General features: G+C 31.9%; 2 protein-coding genes across 4 annotated transcripts in view; one reads left to right on the top strand and one right to left on the bottom strand.

Moving 5' to 3' along the window:
- LOC130899569 (androgen-dependent TFPI-regulating protein-like) overlaps positions 1 to 5580 on the top strand; it is a 20829-nt gene extending 15249 nt beyond the window's left edge. For all 3 annotated transcript variants that reach the window (XM_057809599.1, XM_057809598.1, XM_057809597.1), the window contains exons 2-3: positions 3752 to 4110; positions 5345 to 5580. In XM_057809599.1, coding sequence (XP_057665582.1) covers positions 3752 to 4110; positions 5345 to 5531 — 546 coding nt within the window. In that variant the 3' untranslated portion in view covers positions 5532 to 5580. The remainder of the gene's footprint in view (positions 1 to 3751; positions 4111 to 5344) is intronic.
- Positions 5578 to 21357, bottom strand: LOC130899568 (glutamate--cysteine ligase catalytic subunit-like). The gene is made up of 8 exons (XM_057809596.1): positions 20885 to 21357; positions 19278 to 19450; positions 16910 to 17106; positions 16306 to 16674; positions 14320 to 14517; positions 11125 to 11592; positions 9264 to 9445; positions 5578 to 7727 (listed from the first exon to the last, which is right to left on the bottom strand). Exons 1-8 carry the CDS (start codon positions 21310 to 21312, stop codon positions 7622 to 7624), a joined length of 2121 nt encoding a protein of 706 aa, XP_057665579.1. The 5' UTR covers positions 21313 to 21357; the 3' UTR covers positions 5578 to 7621.

Raw genomic sequence — 21357 nt, 5'->3', positions numbered from 1 at the left:
CTTAAACATCATCCAATTTTACACCAAAAAAATACTCTTGATAAAACTCGATACTGTGTACTGTTTTCGAAATATTTTGATTTGAAAATTATGAACTAATAACCGATGCTGGTATGAAGTAATGATAAAGTTTTTAATTATTATTATTAATTAGTAAGCATATGTGCATTGAAATTTGTTTGTCGCGTAAATGAGATCCCATAGATAAGACGGATACATTAAAAAATTGGGCCTGAGGGTTTCTTGTAACGTTTCACAAAAATCCAGTCTAATCAGTACAGCATCTTGTTTTTCAAAGTTAAATAAATATGGGCACTGAGCTATTGGAGGCCTAAGTATGAAACAAACAACAATTTGATGATCATGTATTGCGGTTCTGGGACTCAAACAGTTGTTTGTTTCATTCTAAGGCTCCCAATAGCTGAGAACCCATAACAATTTAATTTTGAATTTTAGACGGCAATAGCATTTTCTCTGAGTTTGTCTTGGAAAATTGTCAATCATTGATAGTTATGGCGTTGAGTCAATAATTTGTTAAACCTTGTTATTTGTTATATTAGATATTATTATTAACCTTAGGAAGCTCTAATGCAGCTGTTACGCGTTATGCAGAAAAGTTTCCTCGAAGAATCTCACCAAGTAAAAATATATTTAGAGCCATTAAACCGTTTTAGAGTGGATGGTAAAAAATTTCAATAGAATGTTCGTAAATCGTAAAAATTGTGTATAATTTTTTACTTAGCAAACCCCAATTATTTTTCAGTTTTCTATCTACGATCCTTGTTTGTGTCTCATCTTTACCTATAGTAATCATGGCGTCGACTTAAAAAAAAGCGAGATTTAAGCAATCATTTTTTATGTGCAAACTAAATAAGGATACATTTTAGAAACATCAATGTGTAGTCGGAACTGACATTGTTAAATTATTATTTTATACTTTTTAGTTACTTCACTTTTTATTATTAAAGTAATATACATAATTTGATACTTTTTAATTACCATTTTTTCAATCATTATCGATTGGTATTTTTTGAAGTCGTTATTTTTTTAATTTTTAATATCCTCATTTTATTTTTTACGAAAGGAAACTATTTCATAATATGATTTTTCGGTGTTTGTTGATATTTACTTTGTTTTTTTCAATAAATATTAATTCTCAGGTATAGTTGATAATTTCTGGTATTTTTATAACTAAAAATTATAATTTCCAATATCCTAAACTTATTTTTATAAAATAAAAATTTGTCTCTATCACGAATGGATTTTTTAGTTGATATCTACATTGGTTTTTCCATAAGTTTCCATAAATAAATAATTTGAGGTATATTTTTTCAAATTAAAACTCATAGTTTCCAATATCTCAAACTTATTTTATACAAAAGAAAACTTGCTTCTTCACAATTCGATTTTTTCGTTATTTTTTGATATTTCTCAGGTATAGTTGTTTATTTGTGGTATTTTTTTAATTAAAACTCATAGTTTTCAATATCTCAAACTTATTTTCCTTCTTCACTAATTGATTTTCTCATTATTTGTTGATATTTATGTTTTTTTGTTCAACAAATCTTTGATTCTCAGGTATAGTTGATAATTTCTGGTATTTTTATAACTAAAAATTATAATTTCCAATATCCTAAACTTATTTTTATAAAATAAAAATTTGTCTCTATCACGAATGGATTTTTTAGTTGATATCTACATTGGTTTTTCCATAAGTTTCCATAAATAAATAATATGAGGTATGTTTTTTCAAATTAAAACTCATAGTTTCCAATATCTCAAACTTATTTTACACAAAAGAAAACTTGCCTTCTTCACAATTCGATTTTTTCATTATTTTTTGATATTTACATTGTTTTTTTTTATAAATCTTTGATTCTCAGGTATAGTTGTTTATTTGTGGTATTTTTTTTAATTAAAACTCATAGTTTTCAATATCTCAAACTTATTTTCCTTCTTCACTAATTGATTTTTTCATTATTTGTTGATATTTATGTTTTTTTGTTCAACAAATCTTTGATTCTCAGGTATAGTTGATAATTTGTGGTATTTTTTAACTAAAACTCATAGTTTTCAATATCTCAAACTTATATTCCACAAAAGAAAACTTACCTTCTTCACTAATTGATTTTTTCATTATTTGTTGATATTTACATTGTTTTTCCAATAAATTTTTCATTCTCAGGTATGGCTAATAATTGACATAGTCTATTAAAAAACTACGTGGCAAATTGTATCAGGCTGCAACCTTGTAACACATTTATTGAGACTAATATTAAAAAATTTTTATATCTTGTAATTGACAAGAAACATTATTCAGGGTCACGATCCGGATAAACTCTGTTCCAACAAAAATCTTTCGTTTTTTTTAAATTTAAATATATTTAGATAAAGTATTTACAAATACATGTAATTATCTGGTGGACTTTGTTTTCAAAATATGTACGTGACAAAATGACTTTCTTATCGCAATAATATTTTGAAATTGCAACTAATTTTAAATAAAATAATATAAATCTAATATATAATATATGCAGCTAAAATAAATCTCATTGGAATATATTTATATAATATGTAAGGTTATGTACATTGATCGGAAAAAATGATCGTGTTTTGAAAATCGGATATTTTTAATTAGAAATTCAATATTTATCGTTGGTTCAAAAGTTTCGTTAATACTTTAAAACTAACATCATTATTATATACTCTACTAACACATTTTTAAATTTGGACTTCTTGAAAGTAGTTAGTCCCTTCTATTGCAATGTTTAGAGGCACATACGAAATCAGTTGTAACTCCCAAAATATAAAACTTCCCATACTGATTTATATTATTTAGAACGATCTCATCACCTCTGATAGAACATAAATATGAAACTAAATTTATACATTAACGATGTTTCCAATGAATATTATTGTGACCAAATTCTAACCTATGTTGTGATCAGCGATAAAATTGATTTACCAGTTATCAATTGTTGAAGGAATATCAACAGTAAAGACTAATATAAAACGACTCTTCTGCATCAATACACTTTTGCCATCAAGATTTCCATCTGGTATAGACTTCCTGGAAAGCGTCAACGGGGATGTCCTTCAGCGACCTCGTCGTAACGACTTCAATGTTGTCCATGGTCTCCAAATGTTCTTTCAGCAATCTCTTGAGCCGAGGGAACAAAAAGAATCCAGGCGGGACGAGGTCGGGGCAGTAGGTATTCGGTTGATCTCGTTTTCATGCCACGTAGTCGGTAGTGAGATAAACCGAATAAGCATTATCGTGTTAGAATTTGCTAGAATCCTTGATCTAAGGTCTGACGCGGTTGACTCTTTGTTTCAATCTCCGTGGAACTTCGATGTAACATTTAGTAATAGCGGTTTGTCCCGGTGGCAGAAATTCTGAGTGACTTTGACCTTTTGCGGTATATTGCATCACCAAAAGGTCTCCTTAATCAGTGCAATAGTCACGTACCGCTACATCCTAACTTCGACCGCGCTCCAGAAGCTCGGAGCTCATTGCAGCCGTGCCCGCTTTTTTGCCAAGACTCTACCTAGCCCTACGTTATTTTCCAAACATAATATATTTTTAAAGGAAGATTTTTCATATAAAACCGAACTCAATTAAATAATTTCTCTATTTAACATTTTGGTATTGATAACTTTCCGGACTGAAGTGTCATTTCATATAGCATTATAACTAAATCCTTTCATAATTGTTTTTGTACATGTTTTTAACATAAACCTTTTTTTGTAGATGCTCCAAATATTTTTCCTGAGTCTTGCGATTCTAGATGAAATATCAAGGCTATTGAACCTACCTTCTGGGCTTCAAAAACTTCTAGGAAAATCGAGGGCCTACATATTCAGCAGTCTCGTATTTCCAGGCAGTGCCTTAGTTGTATTTACATTTTGGTCAATTTGGGCTGTGGATAGAGAATTAATATTTCCAAAAGTTATGGACACTTTCTTTCCAGCGTGGTTAAATCACGTTCTGCATACATTTATACTTATTCCTTTGGCAATTGAAATTTTACTGCCCAAGACGGATAATTTTATCAAATTCAAGAGTGCAGCACCTACTTTGCTCTTCTATTCCGGAATATATCAAGTATTGTAAGTATATAGTTAATAACATTTTTTAATTACAATTTCAGTCCATGTTGTTTAGATCATTTTTGAACATTTGATAAAGTATCTTTTTATCTTTCAAATATAAGGGTGTGAGTACAAAAAATCTGTACATTTTTAGACAGCTTAGCAAGTAAAGCAGGTGTTGACTGAGAATTTTATTGTTTCTCGTGATTTGGCAACAAAATCAAGATCTGAAGAAATCGTTTACGGTTAATTACTTTGTAGAGTGGGAATAGCCAGAGAAACAATTTACGATATCTGTCGGCGTATGGTGACAGGTTCAGGATCAGGCAGAAAAGCAAAAAATGTCAAAAAAGAATAGAGAAGCTTTGGTTAAAGCGACTCGCGAAAACCTGGGAGTCAGTTTGCATTCTAAAAAACTTATAAGTCTCAGTGACAAAGAGTTTTCGTGTTGCTATGGTTGGCGATATCTTTTCGCGGTTGTTCTTCAGCATACATTTGTCCTTCTGGAACTTCTGCAACCGCCAGAATATGTAAAAAAGACTATGTTAGATCTAGATGGATGCAGTTCATGAAGAAAAAGCATCCTGAAGGAAATTTTGTGTTTTGGCCAGATATGGCAACTGCTCATTATGCAAAGGACGTTAAATATTGTCTGAATATGAATCAACTGAGGACAATTGAACGTTTTTAGGCAAATTTGAAACGAAATGTATATTCTGAAGGTTGGGAAGCAAGTACACATGAAGAATTTCATATAATTCAATACAACATTCAAAAACAAACATTAGGAAAACGAACCGTCTGGGTGCTTGCTGATTCAGTTATATAAAATGTGTATAATTATAGTGTAGTAACCATCGTTTTATAGATTAAAGTGGAAGTGATTAAATTAAAACAAACCGTTAATACGAATTGTTGCCTTAATTGACCCGATATTTAGTACATAGCAAAAAAATCGACTCAAAGTATCGATATCTCGAAAACGAAGCGATATTTTGTGCCATTTTCAAAATGGCGGATTCAAAACGTGACCCCACGGAAACCGTACTCGTTTCTATGAAATATATATAAAATTTTGAAAATTACCATAATCACCACCGTAAATTCTTGTGTATTTCAAATATCGTAATTTTAACAAAACTTATCAAATTAACAACTCTTATAAATAAAATAATTGATATTTATGATAGGTAAAATATTCTATTTTATAGCCGTAAAAACATATTTTTCATGATTTGTTATTGTTTTTCAGATATTTCTCGATATATCTTAGAGATGGCGTATGGTTGTATCCAGTCTACAAAGCGCTCAACATTCCGCAAATATTTTTATTCAACCTATTGCAAATGTTCTTAATTTTAGGATTCCAATATTTAGGTATATCGTTGCAAAATACCAAAATGAAGAAAACTGAAGTTGGAAGAAAGAAAGTGAAGTGATTCAATGTTTATTTAGGGACACAATTTTTAGCAATAAAAATTGATCGAATGTGAATGTTTTATTTAAAAATAACACATTAGTTTAGACATATTTTTGATTTTTCCGGATAAAATTTCGAAAAGATGGATCCCTCGATTTTTATGACATTTTGTCCTTTTTTAGAGAAGATAATCTCTAACAGGTTTTGTAGCGTTTGCTCTCCTGCCACTTCACCTCTCCGAAAAAATTTCAAACAAAAAATTGAGCTCAAAAAGCGACACGAAAAAGGTTGAATAATGTTTTTTCCAAAACCTATTCTTTTGGCTTTTGGCTACTAAACGCACTGTTTACACTACCACTACACCAACACTCACAATTACACTGTCTGACGCGTGTTTCGATAACCAAGATATCGTCTTCAAAGACTGAGAGTAAACTGTTTACCTACAGCTCTCTCTAAAGAAATTCGCTTAAGGCGCCATCTGTTCCATACTTATGGAAACTACGATTAATAACAACAATCAACGTTGTTGAGCAGTTTATTATTGACTCGTTTTTGTTTGTTTCATTCGGAACATACACACGGACACTGAATTTTTATATATTAAGAAGATTTAGTACTGTTCGCTTGGGTTTCCGTCAATTGATAGGTGAATTTGTGTGAAAATAAATAAGTATTTAGACCGAAAATAATGACAATTCAATGGAAATAAGAAAACATGTCAAAACGGGAAATAGGGCATAGTCTCCAACGACTACTAAGTCACGTTTACTTATCATGTACGCTAGCGAGACCTGGATGCGAAAGATCTTCGGCGAATATATGGACCAGAGTGCGAGCAGAGCGTGTGGCGCAGCCGTACAAACACCGTACCGGCGCTATAAAGACCCCAGCTTCGTGTCAGAACTCAAAAGGGCCAGACCCAGTTGGCTAGGTCACTTGGGACGTATGCCTGGGGTGTGCGCAAAGCGTACCAGCAGGAGCCCAATGGCCTGGGCAATTACGCAAAGGTTGGCTGGACGATGTTGAAGAAGATCTTCAAAAGCTAGGTGTGAGGTGGTGGAGACACTGAGCGTTGGACTGTGATGACTAGAGGAATGTGGTGAACGAAGCCAAGGCTCTTTGGGGGCTGTAGTGCTAGTGGTAGTAGTAGTAGAATTGCATGAATTAATTGCACAATAATGGTCTATGATTTAATCATTTGAACTAAACAGTCTTTGAATTTATATTTTATACAGGTAAATAGGTTTACGTAAAAAAATTATAACCTTTTCTGTAGAGCTTTTTATAAGCTTCATTTTTTGTTTGAAAACGTTTTCTATAAATTTAATATTTTCAAAGATATTTCGTTGAATAGTTAGGACTATGAAGAAGACTGAGGAGCAAAAATACTTTTGGAGATTATCTTCTCTAATCAATCATAAACTTTTGTAAAAGTTTCAGCAAAAACTGTTACTGTACACATTTCTTCTAAGTAGATCTAATAACAACATTTCTTATTTCTTAGACCTTTTATATATGTTTATGCTTCTAAATCGTCTTAATTTTAGATCTTTTCTGTTTTGAAATCAGTTTTCTTTTTATAATTTTTGACAAAATTTGACGTATCGACTACTTTCAGTCTGTATCAAAATAAAGATAAAGGCTAAAAGAAGTCGAAACATCAAATTTTTATCTGCCATTCAAAAATTATTAAAAAAACTAATTTTAAAACAGACGAGACTTAAAATCAAGACGATTTAGGAACATAAAAAACAATATCTATATCTCACATCTCCCTGGTAAGTTTATTCCGATCAAATATGTTGTATTTTGGTATATTTTCCGAAATTTGATAAGCAAATATCTCCATAAGTGTCTTCTCATAAATAACGTTTGTATTGTGTATTACATTGAGCTAAAATTTAGCAACGTTGACTCCCAGGTCATCAAACCTCATGACTTACTTCACTGATTTAATATTTTAAACTACAAGTCATCCAGTAATTACATCAAAAATCAATCTCAGATGAACCCGCATCCAAGAAAAACTGTATCCAATTCCGTTCAAATTAATCTGATTACTGAATATCAGTAAATAAATTGGTAGCTTATTCTGCGGTTATTTTTTTATAAATCTCCTAACAATTCTGGACAAGTTACTTCACCATTTTGAATTTTCTGCATCATAACTAAAAGATCGTAGTTAATTTCTTCTGTAATTATAGAATCGTATCTAAAATGAGAAAGAATATTGGTATATGGGTGATTCCGTTCTAACTGTGATTTTTTGTATTCAAAATTTCAAGATTTTAAAATTGAACTTTTCTAACTTTTTTATGCATATTATTCATCTATTTTACTGTAAAAATAAAACTCTAAGAGGAATTTACTACAACTTCAAAGTATCACGAGCAAGACACAAATGTCGGATTTTGAGTTCCACGGTACTGACTCATTTATCCACGGTACTGACATGGTAACTTAAGATATTAAACAACAAGTGCATCAATTTTCCTCAGTTTGATCATAAACATTAGAATTTATAAGGTAATTAGTTTAAATCATTTGTTACGACAAAAAAAATTAATAATTTATCGGTAAATTCTAGGAATGGACATGACACGGTACTGACATGGTAACTTAAGATATTAAACAACAAGTGCATCAATTTTCCTCAGTTTGATCATAAACATTAGAATTTATAAGGTAATTAGTTTAAATCATTTGTTACGACAAAAAAAATTAATAATTTATCGGTAAATTCTAGGAATGGACATGACACGGTACTGACATTCAAGTGATGTAGTATAAGTTTTCTTTAAGTGGCAAGTTATATTGTATAAAAATAATGTTTAAATATCTTAAGAATTATTCAATTAACACAAAATTTTTATTAATTGATTATTAATTAATGACTAGTACAAAAAAACAATACAGGACATTGAATATCACAGTTAGAACGGAATCACCCATATAATAGTCAGGAAAAATTAGGAAACCATCGTTAACTTTTTCCCAGAAGGAATATTATGTCTCTAATCGAAAACATATATCCCAAATTCTCTAATAAATTCAGATGAAGCTAAGACGCAGCTTGCAAGAACAGCTTAGCGTTTTTCCTAGCCAAAAAATTATAAACAAAAAATTTTTAGAGAATTTAGGAAAATTATTGTGGGTCGATATGTTTTAGTCGCTTGACATGATGCTCGATCAAAAACATCTGTTGGCACGGGTCCATAGTAACAAATATTTCTTCGTACGCGATTTTTCGATGATTTCATTATTGTGGTAGCAGCCCATTTTTACAACTTGTCAGTTAATGGGATCAAAAAGGCAAGGAATCAGTCAAAGACGTCGCCAAGAGGAGGCAGCGCCCTGTCCCCTATAGATTCTTAAAAACGTACCAAATGTGAAGCAACCAAAGTTCTAGACTCACAACTATGACTAGACTAAGTCGAAAAATTCAAACTCCCAAATTTTTTATTGGATAGTCAAGGACTCGTTTTGCTTTTCAAGTTGAGCTCGATACCGTTTTTATTATAACCGCTGTAGATGTGAGACTTGCACTTCAAATGAAAAGCTCCACGTGGTCTCGAATTCACCTATAATTCATTCTTTTCTCATCCTCCATATCAACTTTGCCCCGCTGGGTCATCGGCTGGCGACGCCCTTGGATTAAACATTCTCATAAAACAACAGTAATTAACTCTCTTTATTAAAATGAAATAGTTTTGAGAATAGTGTATAATTTGATACTTGATTGTATTACCTGTATTTAGGATGATCTGTTACAAATTTCCTCATCCAAGCAGCTGTTGTAAATAATTCTCCAGTTGATTTACGCTCCATTAAATTTAAATATTTATTTATTTTGGAACGATTTGCTTGATTTAAATCTAAATTATCCAAATATGTCTTCATCAGGGGTATAATTCCCAGAAAAGACCCTTTCTAAAAAAGAAATACCTATAAACTTGAGTTTATTAGAGGTATTATAAGCTTCCTTCAGAAACACAAAAAAATTACAGATATAAATGAGAGACTTCTTTAATTTCTTCTAGGTTCCCCAGTAGCTAAGAGAATAGTTTATTAATACACTTGAATCAAAATGAATTTATTTCATTGAAAGAAAATTGAAGGTGAAGTCCAAACTTAATAAGTAAGAGTGACAAGAAAATAGAAAACTAATCAATATATAGGACGTCTCATAAATAAAGTCGGTATCCAAAGTTCCACTTTTTTGTTTAAGAATCATATGATAAGAAAACCTTAATATTCGGAGTACAGTCCATAAAGTTCTATGATTTATCTTACCATTTAGCAAGCTCTTTGAGTCCTTGATAAAACCATATTTTGGCGGGGCCGGATTAAGCTAGGGGCTTGGGGGCTATAGCCGCGGGACCCAGGTCCAAGAGGGAAAACATTCTGTATTTTTTGATGTGTTGATATCACAAATCTAACGTATTAATATTATTTTTTTAATTTTTCCGGGATTCCGAATTTCGTCTCGATGTAAGAGCAATTTATTCATTTAAATAAACCTGAATATTTCTCCGCAGAAACCTCATCCGCATCAGCTGTTCAGTACATATCTCGGCATTAATAGCTGGACCATTTGGAATGGACAAGGCGAGAAGATTGTACACACACCTCTACTCAACGATTCGCCTAAATTTTTGGCACTATTCGACAACTTTCATAATATATCTTACCTAATGATTTTAAATGGTGTGCCGTTCGCTCATTAACTGTGTCTTCTTCATCAATTTCAATATTTTCCTTGATGCCACGGCTGCTTTAAAATTTTGTTCCCAACAATTTTGAGTAAAAAGAATACTTTTCTTTAACCTTATTTATCATATTTTAAAAATTAATTAAATTATTTCATTAAAATTTATAAAATTTCTTTTATCTTTATCGTTTTTATCATTGACAGTTTACTCATTTCTTTGTATGTTGACCATTTATCAAAAGTCCTATTTAATTTCAATAATTTTGAAATTTTTATAATCGAATTCATGTTTGTCAAATCATATTTTGATAAATCCCAAAATAGGTCGAAACCTCAATATTTATGTTTCTAAATCATCTTGATTTTACTGCTTCAAAATTAGTTTTTTTAACAATTTTTGAAAGTTTGACGTTTCGATTTTTTAAAATATTTTGATAAAGACTTCAAGAAAAGTCGAAACGACAATTCAATCATATTTCAATAATTATTAAAAAAACTAATTTTGAAACAGAAAAGACCTAAAATCAAGTAGATTTAGAAACATAAACATATCAAAAGGTCTAAGAAATAATATATTAAAGAAACATCAATATTTTAACTTGTTTTATATACTATTTATTAAAATTGACCGAAAATCAAAATGATTTATGAACAAAAAGGTCTAAGAAGTGAAAAACAAGGGAACTCATTAGTTTATATACCCTTCTGGAAGTTGTAATTGTAATTATACAAAGTAAACCAGCAATGGAAAGTTGGATATCCATAAACTGATCACACAATTTTTCTAAATTTTCAAATGTTGATAATAACATGATAATATGTATAATAAGATTGAACATGAATTAAATAGAATATATATCAAAGACATAATTTTACAATAAATAATAAAAATAATTACCTTTCCATTTAGGATTTCATTGATAGTCATTTCTACAAAATTATCTTCGAAAGTGTTTCTGTTATTGTCGTCAGTCTCATTTGCCACAGCCAAATATTTTTTCACATTTTCCATCCCATTACCAATGCTTATACGCCGTTCAGGCATCAAATTATTATTTTCACAAGCTTTACACATATGAGAATTTAACTCACGTGTACATTTTTCATTATTAACACAGCCATTTATGGCTTCTAATTTTTCGTTAGTATATACATTGAAATGACCGTTTTGCTTATTTGTCAAAGCACCGTGGCTGCCATTTGAATATTTTGATTTATCGTTGATATGTCGGTATTTCATTTTAGAATTACGCTTAGAAATTCCATTTTTGAGGTTAACTTTGTTTTGGAAAATATGCTTCCTGAACCAAAATTTCTGCTGTATTATCGCGTCAGGTTTCTGTGCTCTTTGTATATTTTCATCGACCTAAAACAATTCAGGTCAGGTAGGTAAGTATCATTAACTGGTATTTTCTTTTTCAGATTTCCTAATATACTTTTCTAGGAAATGTTAAAAACAGTACAATTGTGGTTGTTAGTGTAAATAGTGTATTCAATATGAATATCACTAACGGCTACAGCAATTACTTCAGTTTACTAAACACGACGCCATATTGCAGCGGATATAATGAATTTGATTTAGACGTTGCGGAAAGTTTTCCGGGATTTTGCAAATAGGAAATTTTATAGATTTTGATGTGCCCTTACCGAATTTCAACTTTGCCACCTCGTGTATTTGCCGCTCGCATCCGATAAAAGCAGTTTTTTTATATTAGCCCCAGCGTTGACGAAGTCCTTCTGGAGCAATGTCTGGTGTACTTTTCTAGATGCTCAAGATTGAGAAATTCAGCAATTTTTTTAGGCGCCTCGTATTCCAGCTCTTTGACTTATGCATTTTTTTTATCTATAGCCTGCCAAAAGTGCTTTTCGTGAAAGGTATTTTGGCATATTTTCTGAAAACATCCGAATATTGCACCGCATTGCTATTGATCACAGTAAAAAGCCGTCGAACATGTGTTTTAAAGTGATTAATACGAACTACTAACTGAGAACCAGTATCCTCTACATCAGTCATGTCAAAGATACGGCCCGCGGGCCGCTTCCTGCCCCTGGGCCGTATCAATAAGGCCCGCGATGGCAGTGTGTCACAGAAAATGTTTTTTAGAGCTTTTAGACTTCATTCGATTCCTCTACGGATGTTTTAAATCCTCGTACTCTCAAGTCTACGGATGTTTATAAGTAATTTCAAGGCCAATGATTCTTACACCGAAAAAATAAGAGTCGACACATTGTCATCTTTAGAATCTAAACTTCAAGGTCAACAATCGATGTTTACTAAAGATAATACAGATGCATAAAGATGCCCTGAAATCAAGTCTTATTATTGCATTAGAAATCGCGAGAAAATCAAAACCTTCCACTTACGGTGATTTTATCAAAGACTGAATGTTGAAAGTTGCCGATGTTTCGTTTCCATCTTAAAAGTCAATAATTCAAAATATTTCGCTCTCAAGAAACACTGTTGCTTCAAGAATAAATGATTTATCTCAAAATTTGATTCTTCAACTGAAGGAGAAAATTAAGGAAAACTTTTCACTGGCTGTTGACGATAGGACTGATACTGTTGATACAGTTCAACTTGTTTTTATACTAGGCATTAACAGTAACTTTGAAATAACTGAACTAATAAAGTGCGTTACATTGACAGGTAGTACAACAGCAAATGATATTTATTCTGCAATTGAACATTTGATAGCAGAATATGAACTCGAATGAACTGGAATATACTTAGCAGCACAACTACGGGTGGCGCTCCTGCCATGGCTGGCAAACATTTGGGCATTATAACTAAATTTTGTGGGATTTCACTGTATAATTCATCAGGAATCATTGGTATCCAAACATTTAAAAATTTTTACGAAACGTTTTCTGATGTCTTTCATTTCACCAAAGTTCATGGGCTCAGTCGAGGAATAGTTTTAGAAAGATTTTTTGCATTACGTTCAAGCTTTCATGTTAGAAAAAGGCAAACCAATTGATATGACAATGACTGGTGGATTGATTGTGCCTGTAGATATGAATAAACACTTGACTGATCTGAATATAAAGTTACAGGGTAAAAGTCTGATTGTTGTTTGTCTTTGATATCTCAATCCGTATTGAAGCACAAACCTGGTCCGTCAACAACAATAAAGCGACGGAAATTGAACTAAATTTGGAAATAGTGAGTCAGATGTGGATTAGACCTACTGGGAATACCACGATCAAAAACGCGTCGCTTTGTCTACCTCATGGTGGTGAAATGAGTATTTCTGTCGAAACGTCTGTTGAATTACAGTTTACGGCGCTCCTACGCCGGAACTATTGATTTTAGGAAAAAAAGTTGTGACATAAATTGTAGGAAATTTTCTCTATCTACAATTATTTTGCATAGAAAAGTTTTTCCAGTAAAATGCGACGGAAAGGAGTTATTAAATTAAATATTAAACTTTCCAAGAAAAAATACCCAATGGCTGTACTAAATCAATTGTAAATATAAGCGCACGAGATAAAGATTTGCACATGAACTAAACCAGTTTCACATGTATCCGATTTCCGATGGTACGTTAACTGATGGCGATTCTATTGGTCAGAAATTTTGGCGCGAGTTTCATACGAATATTTTTAACAATCCAACGAATATTGTTGAATTTTGTTTAATCTTTTCTAACATCGGACGGTTTTTAACCTAACTGGGACATAAGCTGTTGAAATTGAAACAACTTATAAGGAATATGGATTGTCGTCAGCTGCAGTTCTGTCGAAACTATATACGTAATGTGAATAACGTATAACTTGTACATCTTGTTGTTATCTTTGCAAAAAACAGAAAAAATTAGGGTGCAAAAGCCACGAAGATTTTGGGTGAGATATATTTTTATAAATCGAAAATTGCAAAAATACCATAATCTTATCAACGGAAAATGAATATAAGCGACATTTTCGTAGAATTTTTTTCGGAATTGTACCATCGGATGCCTTGGACACCAGAACTATTAAAGACATGTCAAACGTCGCCTTTATCGGAAACCAACCTACTCAATATTGCCAATTTAAAAAGTTACTAAAAGCAGCATCATGCTAAAGCATATTATCTCTTTAATTATCTACTTACCTTGCTTAGAGGAATTAAAAAATTCAGATCATATTTCAAAATAATTCTCGTTAGAAGTGCCAAAAAACAGACTACAGCTGCATTCTCAAAATCGGTAATTTGTAGGTCACATGGTCTGAATTCCACTCTCCATCCGATTCCAAGAGCTGGTGGTGGAGGTTTAAATCTCAAGCTCTGCCAATTTGTAGATTGAATGTTCTAGAAATACAGAATCGTAATAAAGTACATAAGATGGTTGCTTTAAATTTATAATCTAACAAATAGTTGACATATTTGCTTGAAATTTAGTGAAATGTCACTAATATTATCAACCCTGATCATAGATTAGTTTTTCATTAATTGAAATAAAAAATCAATCCATTTGAGAACTTTTTCATCTTATGTAATGTTTATTACAATAATAATTAATTTAAATTATTCTTTATAGACGGACACACTGATACCATTAGCAGTGGCGAATTTGTAAATTGAGTTTCACGTCTGTATGAAACAAGCTTTTCAGTGTTTTTCGGTAACTTATGCGATCGCTATCTTTAAAACCAAAATATACCAAAATTGTGCGAAAAAAACTTAAAAAACAATCGTTATTAATGTAGAGAATTATATATTTTCAAATTTATCAAATTTTTATTTTCGTTTCTTTTCCACTGAGTTATCGTTTTTCCTTTACTCCCATCTCCTTTCTCTTAACTTTAACTAAGTGTGCAAATAGTTTTTGTATCAGTCGACAACATCGCGACGACCCATTGCTTAGAAAACGTGAACACTGACTATTTAAGACATACTATGAATACGAAGGTCGTGAGGTTTCCAGAGAAGACTTATTATTTTGTTTGAAAACTTAAAAGTTAGTTAAGAAGTTGTTTAGAAGACTTGAGAACTGACGGTTTAATATATTCTGTGAATCCGAAAGATGTACGATTTCCGAAAAAGATGTATTATTTTGCTTAAAGACGTAAAGACGACGGATCGCTTAAGTTTCAGACTTGGAATTGTGGATGAACCATTATTTTATATTTCCCATTGTTATTTCTTTTATTTTAAACTTGATATCGTTACCGGTTTTGTTGATATGAACTTTTCATCTAGCCTGCTGACTGCTTCGTTCTAAGTAATACCCTAGACAACACGAGCTAAATTCTTTTTTAAGTAGATTGACCTTGATAACTGACTGCATTGACTGTTTTTTCGTTTCAAGAATGTAGTGGTGATTCTCAACTTCATCCGCAGCTACCGTTCTAACGAAAGAGCTTTGGAAATAGTCATTAGATTGAGATTCTGTTTGAATGTGAGTAACGCATTATTTGATGCAGTATGGAATACTTTTGAAGCATTATTGTGACGCACCATCAAATATTTTACTATCGACGCAGAATATAATTTGACTTTACTTTAATGTTAGTCAGTTAATCACTCCACTAAAAAATTCAAATATTTAACAAATTATAACATAACCTCTTATAGCTTTCGCTTTATTGTGTCTGTTTTGCCATTAATATTTATCTCGACACTCAAAACGCCCGGTAAACTATTCCACTCTGGACTGAGTGGAACGGGAAAGATCGTGGTCATGAGCGTTAATGCTTAGTGGAATCCACCATAGATCAGCTTATCGCGTTTGCTACGTTACCAACCTCATTTCGATGTTCATCTATTAAGCTCCTTCCAGCCTATCAAAACACCGTCTTTGGTACGATTCTGCGCAAAAGAGATGACGTGTTCCGACCGTTATACGATCGATTCTATTTTGTGTTCCAACCGACTTATGTACGCTTTTAATAACCGTTTCAGAACGGTACAAACTAGCAGGTTGGAACAAACCTATTACCTTTTTCCACATGATCGCTGGTTGTAGCAGTTTTTAGCCTTGTACGACCAAGTTTAAATACTACTATCCAAAAATTTGCATTCTTCAATGTTGCTACATTCTTTAGAAAAACATTTGGTACGCAATAATAATTCAAATCAACAAAATTATATAAATACCTCAAAATGTCCGGTTTCTTCTTCGTCATTTTGATAAAGATTTTCTTCAAACAAAGAAATGGTGTCTCTAATAAATAAATGAGCAATGTGTTTCGCAAGAAGGCTATCGACTCCGCTATTAACCAATTTTTTGTAATCCTCTTCATAATAAAATACATTCGAATCATTATAAATTTCACCCAATGGGGAGATATAGCAATCTATTGAACCGTATCGTGATTTTGGTATTACGAATTTGTTATGTTTCAAAGGTACGAGACCTCGTTCTTCTGTGGTACGGCAATCATGTGTATTGCAAGCCACACTCCATCTAGTATCTATATTTGTAATGTAACCTCTGTGAAAAGGTGCCGCTGCTGTTAAAGCCATCTGAAAACATATTGCATTTTCATATTTCCAATTCAAATATTCTTTTCGAAATGAAGAAATATCACAAATAGATAATTTAATGTGTAAGTTAGGTTACTGTATTTCCGGCGTTAATAAGAAACAGTACTGCTAATTACAACCCAATTGTTGATGTGTGAATTCATATAATATTCGATATTTAGTACAGATTGATAAACTTATAGGACTGTAATGATTCTTTTAGAAAAAAACTTACCATTATAGGACAAAATGGTGCTAACTGATCATAAAGCACTCTAGCCTCATTAATATTTGAAGCTTGAAAAGTGGCCTGTAAACAAGAATATCCGCTTCCAAATCCCATAGCATCTAGATAAATATGATCTGGAAGAGCATTTTTTTCTGATTTATAACAATCATCCAGTGGGAACTTTGTATTTGTGTCCTTAAATACTGTAACAATCAACATTCATCTCAGCGCCATATAAAAATCATGAGAATCATGCTTATGAGAAAAATGGAATCGTAATAAACTTAATTTTAGTAATAACTTTCAAATTAATAAAACAGTCTATTAAAGCAAAACTATTTCTCACAGGAATTGCTCTAATTGTATCCCGTTCACTATCTAACTTAGACCAAGATGATGGTAGAGCTGATTCACAAAGTTTTAGATCTTCTGCGGAGTTTTGCATACAAATTATTTAATGGTCGGTTAACGTAAGTCCTCTACAGAAAAAATCATAGGGGGTATGATCATCTTAACTAGGTGGGTCCTTCATTAATCCACTTCTCCTAATCCACCTTCTTTCAAATTGATCATCCTTCCAACATTACGTGGTGGAACGAACTACTGGGATCAAAGTTCCCTAATTATTTGGATCCAGAAATGCCAGAATTAGGTCAAGAAGCACTGCAATACGAATATGTTGTTAATATCGCTGTTAAATTGCCGCGAAATAACTAAGGACCAATAAATCTTCCCCCGACGTTATTTTTTTGAGGCACTGGTGTGCATTTGCATCCAGTGGGGATTTTCCGGAAACCAGTATTGACAGTTGTGTTGGTTTACACCACTTGAACATCTCGTCTGATAATATTGTACAATTAAGAAAATTTTCATCATGAAGATTTAATAAAATTTCCAACGTCTATTCGGATCATCTCCTGAGAGTTCGTGAATAAGTTGATGTTTCTATGGATGCTGTTATTCTTTCCTCAAAAACTTTACCACTAACTTTTTGTTGTAAGGCACATTCTTCTTCATGATTTCGAAGTCTATCATTACAATTTTTATATTTCCTTTTTCTGTTAAAAGAGTTATAATGGTATGATGCTAATTGTAAAACTAATTCTTAGTTTTACTAAAACTATTAAAAGAATAAGATAAAAAAATATGGTTTCACAAGGTAACTTTGAGTTCTTAGACATCCATTTTGTAGTTTTTCTCATAAATTCAAAAGTTTATTTTCTTTTTTATTAACTCTTTTAGTTTTATTTTTATGTGAGGTGTTTTTGCATTTTATTAATAACAAACCTTAAAAGTATGTATTTGTGCCACAAATTTACTTTGTTTATTTTAATTTTTATTGGCGTTTGCAAAGGGTTTGAGTATCTCAAAATTCAAATCAAAATTATGCCATGAGATGGGGATTCACTCATAAACAAATAACGAAGCAAAGTGAAGAAATTGTAATAAAAAAATTAGGTGGTACAATTCGTACAAACAATCATTGAAATTTTCAATAAATTAGTGTTTGAATCAAAAATTATTTTATCTCGGCATACTTTAATTCATCTGCAATTCCTACATTTGTCTATATCAGCGTCATTCTGGAAGGTTCTTAAACTGTTATTTATCGTATACAGATGTACACTTTTCCAACTTTCCTCCCATAAGAGATACTCCTCTATCTCTCTACCCTCCATATGCTAAACATGAATAAACCACAACATTTGGCCATTTGAGTGCGGGTAGTGTTATCTGTAGTTAAGTAAAATGTGCAACCCGTATTAAAATTTGGAAATGAATTGAGAACAATTAGTTTTTAAGATGGATTATCATGGATAATCCATGAATCATGGATCTACGTATATGGGTACGAAATAAAACAATTTGAGTTAAAAAAGTACATCGAAGCAAATGATTGTCCGAAGACAAATATATCTTCAACTCTTGAGCCATTGTTCAAACAATAAATTATTAACCAGCCAGAAGTTGAATGATGGAACCATCCACGATATAGTCCAGATTTGGCACTCCTTTTTGATACTGCATATTAATACAACGATGTTAAATACGAGAGGAAGACGATTTTGCTTTCAACACACATATTTTGAAGCTAGTTTAGGTTCAAACGCATTGAAATTATGTTTTGAGAAAAAATAATACTAAATATATTTCAGAACTTGATAGGAACTGTTATTACACAAAGTATAATTGCAAACAAAGGAAGAAACAAGAAGGAATAACAGATACAATGAACAGAAAAACTAGTAAGAGTAGCAAGAAATTTCGAAAAACTAGTTTCAATGCTTAAAGCGTAGCGAAAAATTTATTTAGGATTTTGATATATAATTGAATAAATAAAGAATCCACTTACGTCCGAAAAATTATTACTAACCTGGGAGATTATAAAAAGGTTTTTCTCCTCTCCTTCCTAAGACATTCTTTGTCGTATTTTGGTATCTTGGATGAATTTGACACACGGCTGCGTCAGGATAAAATCTGGATTTAGTTAGCCCTGTTCCGGGGGTTGCTTCACATTCGGGTACAGTGAAATTTTTGCAGCCCATTCTATAATGAATAAAAATTATATAATAAATAATTTTGAAACATTTAACTCTTGAAAAAATTAATTTAATGGAGACTACTTGTTTCTAAATAGTTTCATCAAAATTTGTAATATAAAAGAATTTCAAGATTTCAAAGATACAACATGTCAGACATTGCTTTGCACTCAAATCCTTTATATGAAATTGGGAGGATCCCCAAAACATCAAAACACCGTCCGCCAGTTTTTAATTATTAAGTTTCTCTAAAACAGCTTACCCAAAATCAACCTACAGTACATGCTTTTGATATTATTTTAAAAAATAGAATTGTGGACGCTAATGGACGCCTCCTCCAAAAGACTTAAGACAATTTGAAATGTGGCGATAATAAAAAATCCAACGGTAACTTTGTACTGATATAGTATATCGAAGTGTCAAGATATGAAACGATTTGCTGAATACAATTGAAACTAGAAACCTGCGATATCTAAGGCAAATAAAAAAGATTTTCCAATGGTGGGTGTATGGAGCAAGAGCCGAGGTGCCTCCAGAGTTTGAGTCTGGTAGAAAGTACTAGCTAAATCTGGCACCATATAGAGGACTATAGATATTATATTTTTTATAAATATTCTTGTTATGCTCTCAAAAAATTGAAAAATTACTTGATATATCTCATTTTTCGCGTTGAAATCTCGACCAAATCTTTACGACGAAGAATAATTGCTGTTAGCTAATTTTCGTGTCAAAATTTAACTCTTTACTGATTACATTTCTCCGCGATTATAAGAGGTAAAGGTCTAGACAGGCGAGCTAAAGGTCTTCGCAATGAGACAAATGAAGTCTGAGGTCCATGATATTTTTGGTGTTTTCCATGAAGAGCAATGGCTCATGAAATTAGCTTATATTGTTGGAAGTTCTGGAATTTTTGTAAGGAGAATCATCAACTATATTTATGGCGAGACATTTATTAAAAGATTTCAAAATAAAATTCATCTTCTGGTTTGCCTTAGTGGAAAAAAAGACAACACCGAATGTTTTCCGCTTCTGTATAACTTTCTACAAGAAACTCGTTGGAATTACCAAACAAAATTAAAGCTATTATAACGGAACAGTTGATTAAATCTCCTGAAATATTGTTTCGATAAGCGGAGCTATCGTTTTGGATCTTCAAAGTTCACACACAGGGACATGAGCAAAAAATACGTAATACGAGTAATAGATGACGTGAAAATAATGCTGTGACATAAAAAGTTTTTTTATACGACCTCTCATTTCTAAGTTACGAAATCAGAACTTATATTTAATCAAATTATCTAACTAGTTTAGGAACCTCTGGTCTACACGATATAATCAACATCCGAAACGAGAAAAAAAGATCACCCTGTATGTACATGTTTCAAACTTTGATGCAATATTTTTCAAACATTTTCTAATGTAATAATTTCGAAAAACTCACCTGGGAAAACTAGTAATGCAAAGCAAATTTTCGCCATTTTTCAAAAATCTCCGCAACTCTTTTCTTCTTTTTCTCATATTTTCTTCAACTTCAACAAAATTTAAACCTTCGTATGGTGTCACAGGAGTACCTTCTATCATGAATGCAGCATATTCTGGTGTCCAAATCCCATTTTTCTTGAAACAATCACCATCTATCTCTTCAAGGACTTGACGACTTGTTAAACTTAATTTTGCTTCTTTTTTATTTTCATTGAAGTTCACAAGTGTGTATTCAATTTCATCCCCCCATTTAAACGGATCATTTTTTCGTTTCGCTTCTTTTTTATACAAATTAATAAACTGAGTGATCCCGTGATCTCTAACGTATGGAGCCCATTTCAAGGTGTCTTCGTGGGAGAGCGGTGTACCGACATCGAATAAACCCATAGTTTGTGAGAAAATGATGAATTGTTAGTGAATTGAGAAATGGAT

The sequence above is a fragment of the Diorhabda carinulata genome, chromosome 11, assembly GCF_026250575.1.
Source record: "Diorhabda carinulata isolate Delta chromosome 11, icDioCari1.1, whole genome shotgun sequence".
Lineage (NCBI taxonomy): Eukaryota > Metazoa > Arthropoda > Insecta > Coleoptera > Chrysomelidae > Diorhabda > Diorhabda carinulata.
Note: the sequence above shows the minus strand (reverse complement) of the source record. Positions and strands in the feature narration are given on the sequence as shown.